This window comes from Ptychodera flava, chromosome 14 (genome assembly GCF_041260155.1).
Source record: "Ptychodera flava strain L36383 chromosome 14, AS_Pfla_20210202, whole genome shotgun sequence".
Classification (NCBI taxonomy): Eukaryota; Metazoa; Hemichordata; class Enteropneusta; family Ptychoderidae; genus Ptychodera; species Ptychodera flava.
In genome coordinates, this window is record NC_091941.1 from 37,706,577 (window position 1) to 37,723,252 (window position 16,676).

Consider the following 16,676-nt stretch of genomic DNA (forward strand, 5'->3'; position numbering starts at 1 on the left):
TAAACATCTTCGGCACATTGTTCACTCGTAACAACAAAAATATTAGAAAGGATCGATCATGTGTAAATCTGCAAATGTATCGATGAAAACGCACGCCATCTCATCCCCTGACGGTCTTACAATTGAAAGTAGCCTACTGCCCAAGACCTGTAACTGCCCGGTTAGTACTCAGACTATGGGTATAAAATAGCATCCATGATCAGACCAAACATAAAGTTGTTCTCATTCCTTTTAGCAAAACTAGAAAAGTTACACCTATTTCAAATCCTGCTTGACCAAAACGAAGAATTATCATCGGTACCATGGTAGCAGATTCGGTTTGCGTCTTTTACTATTTGAAGTCAGCTTCATTCAGAAAATGATATGACCCTGCCGTGTTCGAGAAATACTTTGAACTTTTACTCGCATCAGTTGCTCAAGCCCTGGTTGTTGCCCAGTCCCCCTCTATGAAATGGTATAACCTCGCAATGCATCGCATTGCCATGTCTCAGACACATAATGAGCATTGGTAGCGTGCTGCAGACGGAAACCGTACCATGTATCTGGGTGGAATGGCGATTTTGCCGGAGCATACTTGTGTAGATAATAATGATAAATAGATTGAAGGACTGTGCAAAATATTGGTCTCAACACATTGTTCAGATTACCTTTTCGAATAATAGGTCAATGTATGTGCGAAATGCCAAAATGTGTTACCATAAACACCCCTACGAGTATCAGCTTCTGCTTGATGATATGTTTGTAGAAAGGGACACCTGTTGCATTCTTTTTATGAATGCTTTCCGGTACTGTAATGTAGCGCCATCTACGACAAGTTTTGCTCAACAAGTATTGATCCGAGCCGCACCATATACACACATTCAGAGGGTCTCTCTCGTACTGATGAATAACAGTGCATGACCACTTCAGCAGTAGCGGATTTCCTTTTTCCGCATATGTTCGTTCGAATGCGATGAACGTGTGTGTTTTGATTTCACAAACCATCGTTCGATTTAAGCTTGTGCTTGGCTGTCTCATATACAGCACCGCACCGATGGTCACTTTGCCGACGTTGGATGAAAATTGAAAGTCCGGCCACAGTCGGTGGCCAAAATGTCATTGCAATCTATAAATACTTTTTGTCATTTTGAAAATGTACGCAAGAATTAGTTTATGTACAGTTCCCTCCGTCCAAAAATCACGACAGAAGGGTTTTATTATAACCAAATGTAAATATTACTAAAACAAAATGTTATACATCATAAAGAAGTTATTTGATCGAACAACATCCAGCTTAAGATTACTTTCATATTGTCAGCTTGCTGCAATATTTTTCAGAGTGATCAGCTGTTGTAAACTGCCCAGAACATTACTGAACAGTTACTAAAACATTTGTCTTGACCTCTGTAAACATGGCTGTGGAAAGCTATACATCGCTTCCTGGGGCGTGAGAAGATGATAATAATAACGGGTTTTGGTGTGACGTCAGAAGGTTTAAGTAGGCCATAAAATTATTTGACAAGTATTTGGTACTTAAACCTCTAGAAATGACATGCCTGTACATGCAATAAGTGACATGTTCAGGCACAGATCTTCCCCCAGTTGTGTAGACGGGACAACCATGTATTTTAATATTGCACAGCCCATCTGCAGATGAGCCTATCTTTGCCAGACCCTCGTTTACGAGTCGTTCTTGGCTGCGCCTTTGGTCTGAAATTTGTATCGAAGTTTTACGAGTAAGGATCCAATAATATATATGTGAATATATAAGTGGGAAGCATAGCATTCTGCTTGAAATATCAGTTCAGCTCGTACAGTACCAGTGCATTCCTTACAAAATTGCGTATTCTTGTGTTTTTATAGATCCTCCGATCTTCCAAGGCTATCAAGTATTAAGCTTATCATTTTATGATAATATAGTAGTGAATATGTTTGATAATTTCAAACAAGCGTTTTCGGTACATGTGCGTTATATATGCAAAGTTTGTTGTTATCTTCCTGTCGGGCTTATCATTTTATAAACCGCTAATAATAATGTTACTATTGTGCATAATAGTATTGGTGAGTGAAATTGCAAAAAAGTCCGATTTGTCAGAAAATTGTGGTACATTTTCCATTGCAATTTTACTGGATACACGAGATGATGGGGATATTATAATAAATCGTCAGATTTGTCTGTTCCTGAAAGTCCAATCTAACACTATATTTAGCAATGTGTAAACAAAATATTGTTGTCATTCAAAAAGAGTATGATCATTATAAGGTCAGGCATTGCATAGTAAAATCATTAAGAAAGCTTTGTATGTAATTCACCAGGGGATTGTTTTCTTTTTGTAAATGATTTCGAACATTGTATCTTGGTTCAACAATGAACCAAGCTCCCTTCCCCTTTGTTTACAGAGATGACATCAATTTCAAAGTTTCCTATGTTTATAGGATCATGCTTTGTCTGTAATCCTGTTTTGGGTTATTATCAGCCTTTGGAAGAATAGTTGAACGAGGCCTCACGCCCAACCTTTGTAACAAAAGCCACGTAACTGTGCAAAGACTTCGCTCTCGTATAACGTAGGTGTGGAATCTTCATTGAGGGTAAGATTTGTAAACAACTGACAAACATTTTCCCACCGATTATGTTTTATTGCTATGTATATTCTCCCAACAATATTTCTTTCATCTTAATCTGCCAATAGTGAAATCGGATGATTGCTACTACATATTGCAATCTTATGAACTTATGGTCGGCAGAGCCATGTTTTATTCCACGTCTATACGAATGCCTGGTCACCATTATTCAGGTTAGTAGTTGATTTTCAGCAAATATTTCATCACATGGGGAAAAAAACAAAAGCCACTGAAGGTCGTTTGTCCATCCTACTATTGGAAGTAAGATAAATTTGAATCTGGAAATGACACCCATTGCTGCAATTGAAACCCCCTACTGTGAGGATGAATGCATTATTTCAAGTGACATAAGCTTACAAGGAGATTGAAACTTGACAGCAACAGCACAAACTTAAAAAATCGTGTAAAGTTTTTGGGCCAGGCGTCAGATTGTCTTGCCAGGAAATTTACTTGCTAGACAACTATTTCAATGGAAAACAAAAGTCTATGGCACCTTCATAATCATCTTACAGACAAGAACAACCCAATCCCTGGGATCGAGTCCCCTACCTTTCAATGTGTATCTAAACATAGAGAGACGAAATATCCAATGTACAGTATTCGCCGTGCAGGCACGACTCGACGAACTATGGAACAACCCAATGGCGAAGGAAGTAGGGTCAAGTTTTTTGGAAACTGTCCTCGGAAGTAATATTTTAAGACGTGACCTAGAGGTAACCATTTACAAAGACTATTTCATGAAATTTAATGCAAAAATGTTTGTTTTCAAGAGGGGCGTACAGCATGACAGGTTGAAACAATTCTTCGAAATAAGTACAGGAATGATGCAGTACTATAAATATGTTTGAAGTTCAACAGATTAAGTTTGTCCTCTTGTTTACATTTGGGATTAATTCTGAACGCGCTTTGGTTTTCCAATATAAATTATGAATAATTTCTCTGTTAAACAAATACTACATTGCCGTAAGTTTGTTCATGGATGTAAAAAATATTTTTTAATATATTTTTTACATCCATGGTTTGTTTGAGAAGCCGGTATCTGTGGATTAGAATGATAAGAAGGGGCAACTATTAAATTTGCAAAAGGGGACCTCGGGAGGGTCATATTTTGGAGAACCGGCATGCTCCGTACCCCCGGCGTCCTCTCCCCTCCTCCCTCTCTGTATTCCTAAAGGCCCCCACATCATTGTCCGATTTCGAATGTTTTCGAATGCGTCTTTGTCATCGCATCATCCAGGCCTCAAGTATTGTGACGTCAGTCCATTACGTATATTAGCGCCACCAACGAGAGCATTGGGACATCGTGAAAAGTTGCGTGCCAGCCATGTTGTGTAACTACGTTGAGTCGATCGCATGCGTGTGTTGGAGGTCTACATATGCGTTTCCGTAAGTCAGGCTTTTGCCGTGCATCAGTTTCGTCTCGAAAGTTTCGGGTGAAGTGCATTCTTGTTGGTGTGGGTTCTTAATGGACACATGCGAAAAGGGTTGATTTGCGACCGCATTTCTAGTTCTTCGAAGGTGCAGTGACTGTTAGCAAGTTGCATAAGAGAGAAGCCCTTTTGTAAACATCACTTGTTTATACACGTGACTGAGTTGCTGAAACCTGAATGCGAAATCTAGTTCAGTAATCGAAGAAGAAGATCGACTTTGGAAACGCCCTACCGAGAGACAGCATCTTCAGGTCCAGGATTTCCGAATAGGCTGTAGGTAGGTCATATCACATTGAAATGCGCAGGGTTGTGGTGGTACATGCGGCGATACACGTGAACAAACATTGATTATGAACTCTTTCATAACCTGTTCATGGGCTTCATTCCCCCGTATATTCCGTGACGGTATATGTTGCTGGCCCATAATTTATGGCCTGCTGTGCTATTTTTTATTTAACTGTTCATGTTGAAGATTCCAATTTGTGCATTTGAACGGTAGACAATATATGGTATCAACCACAGCCGCTTGTGATTCTACAGTGTACACGTTGAAGGCCCCTATATAAAGATCATTCTAATGCTTAACAAGTTACAGGGGCCATGGAGCTCTCCGTTTCTAGCTCCACACGGGCCTTTACCGTGTATGGAACTACAACAAGCGACTGTGGTATCAACATACAGCAAGTTCACATTTCGTAGATTTCAAGTCATTCCTAAAGAATTAGGTGTACGTCTGCCATCAGTGATGGTGGACTTGACAAGCAGTCTTGCTACTTGTATGTCCTATTACCCTGTGTTCGAATAAGATCAGATCTCTGATTTTTCACCTACGTTGTAATATTTATACAGAACGTTAATAAAGTTCAATTCAATTCTAACTGTTCCTCATGAAATTGTAGACCATGTGTCCTGCGTCCATAATAAGACCACAGTGATGGAGGGCAATGTGATTAGACCAACTGCTGGCAAGTTGTAAGAACAGTTTCTGTGGTGATTGTGTAGTTTTTGTATGGGCAGTCACCACTGTACACAGTCTGAAAGTTTGTTGTTGTACAACAATGTTATTGAATTAATGAGAAAGTGAGGTAACACAGTCGCAATTAACATTACCTATCATACACATATGACTTCTCTATCGTCCTGAACTACAGTCGCCCATGGTTTGATAAACAGGTACTAGCTGCAACTGCCTGAATTACTAAATTGTAGGAAGTTGGGAAACAGAGTTTTCATTTCTTACAACAGCTGTGGTACATTTGAAAGTAGTGGTGCTTTGATTGGCTATTTCGGTCAGTCCGCGATCACTTGAAACATTTAAATTCAGGTATGCTGATCAAGTAAATGAGTGTATGGCAGCTGTTGTTGGAAAGGGTCACCAGAAATTATACCCTAAAATGCACAGAAGATGAATTGCTTACATTAAGAGGATAGCAGGTTTGAATATTAGAGATGTAGTGGAAGCCATTGATGCTGGCTTATCAAATAAATTGTGCTTTTTAGTGAGGGAAATCTATCTCCAAACTCGGCAGTAACCATTGTGTTTCCGAACTTCCTCTCTTTGTAATGCTTACAGCAGCCATCATCCTGTATCAAACCACAGATGACTGTGTCCTGAACCACTGTAATGGCCCAGGGAAAATTTACAACTAGTACATGAAACTACTGGTAATTTTGTCTAGGGAAGGATCTGAGATCATGTGCGAATTCCAGTGTCAGATTTTTGAACTCCAATTATTCATTCAGGGGAGGGAGTCTGAAGTCAAACACATTGTTTTATTTGCCATGTGCATGTTTTAATTATCTCAGGTCCCTAATGGGTAAATACCGGCAAAATTGTTTTCTGTATATGCGGTATATTTCTTAAAATGTACTCTGTACATCTTCATTCACTGGAATATGTTGTTTTTCCTTCAGCCCTATATTGTTCCAGCAATGTCGAGACTAACAGATGCCTGTACTTTCCTACGAGGATTTCAAAATGTTGCCAAGGCTTTCGGGAAACATCAGCAGACAGTATTCCAAGAGAAGTGGGCCACCTGCAGCGTCAGGAAAGTCTTGGAAGGAGTTCAGACCAAAGCTGAAGAAAATATCAGCAATGTCATGGTGAACAGACACAGCCCTTCTGTCAATGTAAGCTATCATTCTTGTCTTTCTCACACCCCCTGATTGAAGACAACAAGTAATTACTGTATGATACAAACATGAATACTTGGTATGTACATATGGAACATAATGTTAAATTCAACAGAATTACATAGTCTTACCTTTTTCTTTGCGTACCGTCATGCTATTCTTGCCTGATTACTCTCTTATTCTTGGTACCTTTCAAATAATTTGCACAACGTACACTGTACTCATGAACATTCATATAAAGTGAGACTTTGGGATCATTGTGCAGCTGCTTAGAAGGTTGCAGGGGATTGGCTATTTTGAAATCATTCATGTCCAGATATTCAACCAACCAATAAGCTACAAGCTTCTGATAGTGTGCACCATGCAGAAAGGTCTGACAATGCAAAGCGTTCTCTCATTGAATTCTGTGCTTGTCTCTTCACTGAAAGGCTCCGATCATCAGACACAGTGACTATAAAGAGTTTATCTCAATACTTGGCATAAATTGATCACCCCTTTGAGTATGATAGCCATTACTCTAATCAATGGTTCCGTTTGTTAATGTTTAGAAAATTAAGTTGTATCAAGTTGCATTTATGAAGTTTGAAAATATATTGTCAATATGGAAGTAGGAAATGGTTGACTTGTTAAACCATAAGACATTGTACAAAAGTTCTTTTCTCTTGATAAGTTTTTGACTTTTCTAAAATAATGTGTACAGGATGTGAATTGTTGGAAAGTTGCACTGAGTTAAAATGAATGTTATGATTGAAGCTACTCAAATAAAATTTCAGGGAGTTTGGTCATATGCTGCAGTCTAAGTTGACATCAAGGTTTTCAGAGTCCTCCAAGTGTTCAAATCTAGTAAAAATGCAACATATGGGATATGTTTTGACATAGTGGTTGAAGCAACTTAACCTGACGGTGAGATATGAACTTGGAGGGATAAGGGGTCAGTACATAATATTTCACAAAAAAAGTTCATTATGTTGTAATCATAAAATATATTTTTTTTCTATTGGCTACTCCAGGGTACACCAACAACCAGTGCGGCAGTAAATGGTACAATTCTAAATGGTTCACCATTAGAAACATCTGTGGACACCCATCTGAACTCTGTCACCGCAAACAATGGAGCCAAGGCTTTCCACTATGACTCTACATCAGGTGCAATAACTGCCGAGGAAGTCAGAAAAGCCATGCTTAAAGAGAAGAACAAGAATGCTGGCGGTGGAAAACAACCTGCGTCATCAAAGCCACAGAGAAGGGCACCCATAGTGAATGCTTCCTCAGATCCTAAAATGAAGCAGAGTTTGAGTACAAGGTCACGAGAGAGGAAAGTACCAGCATCAAGGACAAGTAGAATGATTAACTTTGGTAGTCTAGCTGCTGGACTTGGCATTGGCTCAATAGCAGAGTTCACAAGGAGAGCTGTGGGACTCAAAGACTCAAGTAAGTTAAAAAGAAATATTCTAGTTTTAGTACATTTTAATTAAGATGCCTTTAGTCACGTCCTAAGAATTGGGAAAAAGTATATGGCTTCGGTGAAATTCAAGTGCATGGATATTGATTTAATTTCTAGTGATCTGAGGAATGCCATTCTTGTGTCATTTTGTCATCTTTTCCTTTTTGCCAGCCACTTCATGCACACATCTATCAAATAAACACCAGTAAAACTTTTCTCTTTTCCCCTAAGATGGTCCAATAGATGGCAGTATTCTACTTACTGAGGCCAATGCAGAGAGAATAGTAAACACTTTGTGCAAAGTCAGAGGTGCTGCTTTGAAACTTGGACAGATGCTTAGCATACAAGGTAAAAGAATCGTGAGGTTGAGAGTTCCTTATTGAAACATAGGAGAAATAATCATGTAGTTGACATTGCTTTTGTGTATAAGGAAAATCTTTTCGGTTATTTGAAATGCCTTTTGCACAGGCTCTGATCAGGAGATGCATTCCAGTCTGAATGAAAGTATCTTCAAGAAACCACATAGTCAGCAGAGTTTTGTTCAATGAACACTTAAAACTAGTAGAAGATGATAGTTTTAAAGCATGTCCAGCAAATATACGTGTATTTACATTGAAGAGGTTGTGTGCAGTTTCTTTAAAAAAAACCAAAGGTCTCCAGGTCTACAAGGTAGACTATGCAGGTATGACATGGCATACCAACATTAGTTTTTGTATCCAGCGTAAATGTCTGGTTGGCCAATTTCCAGGTAAATGTCTGGTTGGCCAATTTCCAGGGGGTGACTGTCCTATCCGTAGGACCAACTCATCAACAATCTTAAACTTCTTACTCTTAGATAACAGCATGATAAGCCCTCAACTGCAGAACATATTTGAGAGAGTCAGACAGAGTGCTGATTTCATGCCAGCATGGCAAATGCAAGTAAGTGATCAGTTTTAGTAATGTTGATTTTCAGACAATAACTTTAGTAAGAAATTTTATTTTGTGACCAAAAGTATTCAAATATTTGGATTATCATCGTAGAGGCACATTTAGCAAAAAAAAGGAGTATTATGGTCATACAGTAAACTAATTTCAAAATTTCAAATGTTCATACCACCTGTATGTGTTGAATAATTTCCTCTTCTTGCACGACATTTACCCGGCAATTAAACAGTAAGTTTAATGAATATTACAGGTTTCTGAATTGTACATGTATCATTGAACACTTTGTCCATGCAGAAAGTATTGCAGAAAGAGCTTGGGAAAGACTGGAGGGAGAAAGTTAAACATTTTGAAGAGAAGCCATTTGCGGCTGCATCCATAGGTCAAGTTCACCATGCTACCTTGCATGATGGTAGGGAAGTGGCAATGAAAATACAGGTAAGTCACAGAACTCTCCATCAGTTTGACCTAAGATTCCACTGATGTCTGCATCGGTGACTCAGAGCCATGTTTCAATGGTATTTGGTGTTGTTTAATGCTATGGAAGTGTGCATGGGTAGTGCAAAGTACTCATAAATATGCCAACGTTTGTCAATATGCTAACACTTGTGAATATTGTTAATTCAAACATTATAACCTAATTGAATTTTTAGTCTGTACCATGTGACACAGCAAAGGAATGGTTATCGCTGGTATTTAGCCCCTGCAAATAGATTCACAGAGTTTTGAAAATGATTTTAATGATGTACATTAGTTTTATTTTTCATCATAAGCCTTCTGTACAGAACATGGTTCAGGTGATTGCAAGATACAGCACACTTTCTATGGTAACCTATGAAGAAATGCTGATACCCTAAGTTACTGTGTACTTCAACTGTCCATGATCTTCTAAGAGTGGATATACTTAGGTGTCTCATATCACAATTGCTGTAGCATAGCCCCATAGATTGAAATATGTTAAAAAATACCTACTTTTATTTGTTTCTGTCTTTCATAGTACCCTGGTGTTGCACAAGGAATTGACAGTGACATTAATAACCTAATGGGCATACTTAATGTATGGAAAGTACTTCCTGAAGGTAAGCTTCAGATTACCAGTACCTCTTATGAATGCATGACATGTGTAATGTATTGTAGACTGTCAAGTTAATAGCTTGTGATATGTAACGTAGGGTGCGTCCAGTGCTAGGTGAATGAGGATAAAATCATTCATATGTGCCAATTTTTAATATGTACAAAAAGTGACTTTCTGTAAATCTATTATGTGTTAAATTTAAATTAGATATTTTTATTTTGCATTAGATTTTATTGAAGATTTCCTTATTTGCTTTTTTCTGTCTCTTCATGATAAGTATTATGTGTTTACATAATCATAATAGTAACTAGTTCTGACCTGGTTTCAGACTTTGGTTTGAGACCTCTGTTTTCTTGTCACATGATAGATGAGGGACCGTGGTCATACCAAGGGCTAGTTTTGGTGTTTTGCGATCATTCACACAGGAATAATATTTCAAAGCCATGCTTATGTGTGAACTGACTTATTTGAATGACCTTTCACCTGATATGTTTGTAAACCACATACGGTGTGAGTGAAGACTTCTTTTCCTGTTTATACGTCGAGGTTAATGTTTGAAATCTATTTGATATCCAGGTCTCTACGCTGACAATGCAGTTGACGTTGCACGCCGAGAATTGATGTGGGAAGTAGATTATGAAAGAGAAAGCAGAATGTCAGAAAGATTTAGGTAAGCCATCAAAAAGAGAATTTCAGTACAGCTTCAAGTCAGTGATCATTAGATATGATATGTATGGAGAATGAATTTGTATGAAAGACAAATATATAAAAAAACAGCAGATACCGTAAAATGTAAACTAAACTTTCCTTAAAGATTGAAAAGTGTTGAGTTGTAGGTGAGCGGTGTAAGTTTGACACACAAAGAATGTTGTCGCCTAAATGTTGACTTTACATTTTTTCACCGAGTGTAGTATTAATTTCTGTTGTGACTATATTTTGTTACAGAGATTTATTAAAAGATGACCCAGTGTTTTATGTGCCGGCTGTGATTAATGAACTGTCATCAAAACAAATCCTAACAACAGAACTTATAGATGGTTTACCTTTGGACAAAACACAAGATCTTGACCAAGAGACAAGAAATGAGGTGAGTCAACTTCAGATGTACAGAGTCTTTGATTTCAAATTGCATCTCTCTGTGTGGTAGATCAAGTTCATGTGCATACAGTATTGCAGTGAACAGAGTACTTGTATTTGCTTGATAACTTTCCAATGTAAATGAGCAGTCCTTGAAGAAAAGAAAATAATCAAACAAATATAAGGTAGCACAGGCCTAAAAAAAGAGTTTAAAAATGTTTGCGTAAAACATTCTTCTAGGAAACTTCACACCATTCTCTTCATCTCCATGGTCATGAATACAAATAAAGGGTAAGAAAAAAATAACCTATATTTGAAATTCTAAATCGCTGCTGTCTTTGTGTTAACTGTATGGGGAAAAATAAAGTGTGGATTTAGAAATATGATTCGATGAATACTTTTATTTAATTCATGGGCTTTGGAATGAGTCACACAAGTAGCAGACTAGAAAAGTTTCTTAAAAATATTGTTTGAAGAATTCCCCATGCATATCAACCTTAACATGAACCTTATATTAATACATGATTAGGATATTGTTTGAGCACTGGAAGTCAGCAAAGAGATTAAGAATGGTGTGTGTTGTGTTGCTGATTGAAAACAGACTCTTATTAATCACATTTCTGTTATTTTCCAGATCTGTTTAAATATTCTCCGGCTTTGTCTGACAGAATTATTTGTATGGAATATCATGCAAACTGATCCAAACTGGAGTAATTCTTTTACCATCCAGACACTAAACAGGTAATTTGCAAGTCATTATCTTACTGACTCTCACGCAAAAAGCTAGACTTGGTTCAAGTCTGTGATTTGTGAATGTTTGAGTGGAGTGAACGCAATGATTTGTATTCTGCTTTCATGTGAAACGCGCGCGTGAGTGGACGCGATGAGTAGGGTGAACGCGATGAGTGGAGTGAACGCTATACAGCGGAGTTTCACCCGGAATCACAGACTTGGCTTTCTTGCACGATCTGCGTTGCTATAAATTATTCATGAGATGACGTTTTCTTTACTCATATATTATTCATAAGATGACATCACTAAATTTTACACATTGGGAGGAGTTACCAATTGACCCAAACGAGACGTGCATAAAACTCACATGGCGTTGTTGACAAAATGTCGAGTGCGATCACTTCCACAAAAGTCAGCACGACCTCTGTTGTATCACCGAAAACGCGTAAAAATATCTGTGTTGTTTGTGGGGCCCATGTTGCAAAATGCGAAAATCGTCGCCGGTTATTCAAGGATGGAAAAAGACACCGTCCTTACAGTTGTAGCCTGTTCTCTTACGTGCCCAAAGCGATGGAAATCAAAACAATGTGGGGCGACTTCGTATGTCAGTGATTTTCCGCTGCCGGTTGGTACGCTGACGAACACATCTTTTCCGTCGATGTAACTCTCACAAGCTTTCTTGGTAATCTCGCATGATTAGCGATAGTCGACCGATCAGTTGTAAAACGAGGTTTATGTACGAACTTGATGCCATTATTCGCCCAGATACGATGTCTAGCTTTGCACGGAGATGACAACAAACTTTTTAATGCATGCAGAGGTTTATTAGCATGCGTTCTTCTTATTGGCTAGAATAACAGCGGGGCTGTCAATCATTTTGTATTTGCTCTACGTCACTGTGTACACAGTCCGTCTCACCGCCTGTACTTTGCAAGAAGTCCAAGTCGGTGAATCCGGCAGAAACTAACTCACTACTGCGCAGACTCAAACGTGACGCATTCAATCGCTGGGAAAACCTGGCGTGAGCTGCCAAATTCCGGATAGGTTTGTTCGAAATAGGAGAGACACAAGAGAAACTAATATAAATGATTTTATTTTTTTAAAATTCACCGACTTGAACCAAGTCTAGCAAAAAGCTTTGCTGTAGACAAACTAGTGTTCACAAAGTAAAATCATGATGGACTCAATATTTAGAAAATCATTTGATGTTTAATTGGAAAGTTCTTTCGTGAAGATTCTGGTGTGGTTGTAGAGGTAGCAGCAGTGTTCATTCTAGGATTTAAAAACAAGGGGCCACTGTGGGCCCCAACTCCTGTACCAAGGGGGCCATTTTAGAAAATCGGGGGCCATCATCATCACACATGTAAAAACCTTGAATTTTCTGCAGAAAATACTATAGTCTATCAAGTCAAGAAAAGGAGAATACTGGAGATCGGGCCCCCGTAACCAACCAAGCCTACTGCAAAGTTGTCCCTTGTACGTACGCAACAGGCCCAACAATGGCAACAGCAAACCGTTTGGTTTGATTCAATTGTTTACGTAACTGATGTGATGAATTATTGATATGTCGGACTTGAACAACTGTACAAATTGCTAAGGACTGTGATTTTGACTGTGGAAACGATCATGATCAAAGCTTAGCGCACTGGTAGGATTCTTCGAGAGTGGCCCTCGATTTGCACGCATCAACAATTACTCATACACTGATACAGCACGAGAGTGTAACCTGTACGACCTAAATAAAGTGATCGAATCATCAACTTTTAAACATAACTTGTATGTATTAGCAAATTTACGATCATTGGTTCTGGCCAAAGGGTTTTACACAGCGGTGTTGTTCTATGCAAAGACCTGGCTACTCTGGAAAACGAGATGTGACCGACCTAAAATGTGTTGCTCTTCAAAACGATCATGGATGTTTTCCTTGCAGTGTTCAACGTTTTGTTTGTATGGACAGTAGACGTTGCAAACGCTTCAATTTAAGGGACTGCCCGATCATCCTGGGTTCATCAACTATACCGGCGTTAAAAATCCGAGTGTCGACTAGCTTCCACCTTTACGCAGCGGCCAGTGCCGTTGTTTTACATTCATCGGCCATGCCACATGCTTACGGCTCCAATACACTGTTGCCCCTACATCAGTCCTTTCTACCCAGCATCCTATGTACCACCATATATGCTGTAGTGGGCATTTAATTGCAAAGGTTGATGGGTAACTGAATCGTTTTACTTGTCACACTATGACTGAAGTAATGACCTTCGGGGAGCTACTCGAATGTAATAACTACGTGAACTCTGCGTGATCAACCCATTCATATAATGTTGCACCCTTAGTGGCGCATCAAACGTAGAAATGAGGGCGATTCGAGGTTTTATTGCGCGAATTGCGCAATGGCGCGTCCTAGAATTAACTCTGTAGCAGTGTATGATGACCTATTATGTCTGGGAAAATTGCTGTTAGTATCTCACTGAACAAGTAGAAATATCCTGAATCAAGGAGAGACATATTTAATCTGATGCCATTGTACAAACTGCTGACAAAATTTCACAGTGTTCACAGAGTAATAGCAGAGAAGTCTAATTTTTATAATATGCCCAGAAAGGCCTAGAAGTCTTTATTCGCATCTCTCAGGACTTATTATTATTCACTTTCTCTGGCATTTGCTGTTCATAAAGCACTATTACATCAAAATGGTGGATACTCAAAGAGAATTTATCAATTTTCAAAAATAGGCTGTTTTTGACTGTTTGCACTTCAGCCAGAAAATGAATACGGTTGCTTTTATTCAATCAGTCTAGTAAGACCATGTTTTCATGTTTTTCAGATTGCCCTGCTTGATTTTGGAGCCAGTATTGAATACGATAAATCAAAGTTTGTTGACAAGTATATTAAGGTGTGTAATTAATGTGGTGTTTGTCACTAGAGATGAACAGCTTTTTTATCTGTTTTTGTTAACCCTGTTCTCTGCACTATGTGCATGATTCTTTCACAACATATTATCCAATTATATTCACATTGGCTGTCAATGAGAGATGCATATCAATACTGTGATCAGTGTCAGTGTTGACATTGCTACCCAACACTAACGTTGGAGAGTAGCAGGTAAAATGAAATCATTGAAATACTGATCTGTTTAAGCCCTCGGAAATTTTTATTAGCTGAGGTTGGAAAAGAGAGCTCTTCTTGGTCATTTGAGACTGCAAACATTGCTTGTATAAATTGGTCTTCCGAGGTTGTGTTTTTATTAACCAATCTGAGCTCTCCCTCCCAGGTTATCAATGCTGCAGCCAATGGTGACAAACATGGGGTTCTAATTGGTTCCAGAGAACTGGGATTTTTAACTGGCTATGAATCCGCAGTAAGTTTTCATCACCTATTTTGCATGTACCTTCTCTAGTAATAAACTCAATAGCAATTAACCAGTGAACAATATAATTCCTGAACACACTGTTGATAGTTGCAGTTCATGAGGAATGTTTAAATTTATGGGTATACACATGTACAATCCATTGATAAATGAAATGTTGTGATGACAAGGCAAATATTTCAACAATATTAATGAGCATAGGCTGAATATCATGTTAGCTTGATGTCAAGTTCATCAAAGCTTTGTCATTTTTTTAAAGTTGACTCGCTGACACAAATATGAAATAATTAAGTTAGGTCTTTAATAGAGATCGGCATCAGTGATTGACTTAAAAGTTAATGATCTAGCCACCTTCCATAAGATTTTCCATGATCTGTCACTCCAATAGGGGTGTGACACTATACAGGCTTAGAATTTGTAAGCTGTCCATCTGAGGGTGTATACATGTATATATGTCATCATAGAAGGGTGTAAAACATATTTTATGTATGTATGTATGTACATTTGTCATACCCAGTGACAAGTCATATGTGGATGTTCAACTGATTACATAATGGCTTTAGAACAGATACTATGACTGCCACACACAACTGATACACATCAGTACAACTGTCCATATCAGTTGCAGTGTTATAGTATTCTATGATTTGAGTTACTATGTAGACAGGCCATGACTGACTTTGACTTTATACAGGTTGAACCTGATGTCAGAATGCCTGTTTATTCTCTCTTTGTAAACAAGCTTAGGATATCTGTTATGGACTGCAACCTGGCAACCTAAGAGTGATGAAGCCAAAGAAAAACCCTGAGATCGCAGTAAACATATGATTCGTTTTGCTTTCAGGCAATGGAAAAGGCCCATGTTGAAGCTGTGATGATTCTAGGTGAAGCTTTTGCAAAACCAGTACCCTTTGATTTTGGAAAACAAGACACCACCCGGAGAATCCATAATCTTATACCAACCATGCTAAAAGGAAGATTGACACCACCTCCTGAAGAAAGCTACTCACTGCACAGAAAGATGTCAGGGTCATTCCTGCTTTGTGCCAAACTGCATGCCAATATCTCCTGTAAACAACTTTTTGACAATATCTGGGAAAACTACGAGTTTTCATAGATTTCTTTCATATAGTAGTCAACCCTGCATCATGTGAGAGACTGATCTGCAGTGGAATTTTTTTTACAAGAAATGATTTGCTGTTCATAACACAAACTGAAGCAAAGAAGGGAGACTTGTTTCACACTACATACCCTGTGTTATTCGTTTGAACAGTGCACCGAAGTGTCGCTATCACATTGGTATTTTGCAGGTGTCAATAATGTTTCTTCATTTACATAGTTGGCATGACATTGCCTTGAGTTTATTCTTTACGTATCTCACTGAATTGTGGTAGAAAGATGATGTGGTTTATTAAAGCCCAATGGTCAGTCTACATTTAGTCAAAGTTGCTGTATGTGGTTTCCTTTCTATAACGTTGTCCTTGGATTTGGATGGGAGGTGCATGTTCATTAATTATCAAAGGTTATCAACACAAAGCCATTTTTTAAAGTACCATGTTATATATGTGAGAGTGTTGGAGTAATGCATGTGAGAAACCCTGTACACAAAAAATGCTGTTGTAGTCTTACAATGTACAGTAAAACATGAGTGAGTACAATATTTAGAGACTGGAAAGTCAGCCCGTCTTCTTTACTATGAGGATTGTTTGGGCATTAATGAGTTGAACAAAATTTTCTACAATGTCACAGACCTTCCTGTGATTGAAAAATAAAGAAACCTTTTTGGTGAAATATACTGTGGTCCATGTAGTTTTTCATCAGGAAGTTTTATTTGTTTTCGTGAGGATCTTTTAGTCACACCTTACTTGCTCCTCAGATGTGAGAACTTTTTTT

The 16,676-nt window shown here is 38.3% G+C and overlaps 1 protein-coding gene across 1 annotated transcript; it reads left to right on the forward strand.

Annotated features, from left to right (window-relative positions):
- The first annotated feature begins 4,132 nt into the window (after positions 1-4,132).
- Positions 4,133-15,987, forward strand: LOC139150372 (atypical kinase COQ8B, mitochondrial-like). The gene is given in 14 exon segments (XM_070722708.1): positions 4,133-4,308; positions 5,946-6,161; positions 7,175-7,595; positions 7,840-7,956; positions 8,444-8,529; positions 8,830-8,970; positions 9,530-9,611; positions 10,184-10,277; positions 10,553-10,694; positions 11,319-11,394; positions 11,397-11,425; positions 14,241-14,309; positions 14,688-14,774; positions 15,628-15,987. Coding segments are annotated over 13 exon segments (1,815 nt in total). The 5' UTR covers positions 4,133-4,308; positions 5,946-5,963; the 3' UTR covers positions 15,901-15,987.
- The last annotated feature ends 689 nt before the right edge of the window (positions 15,988-16,676 follow it).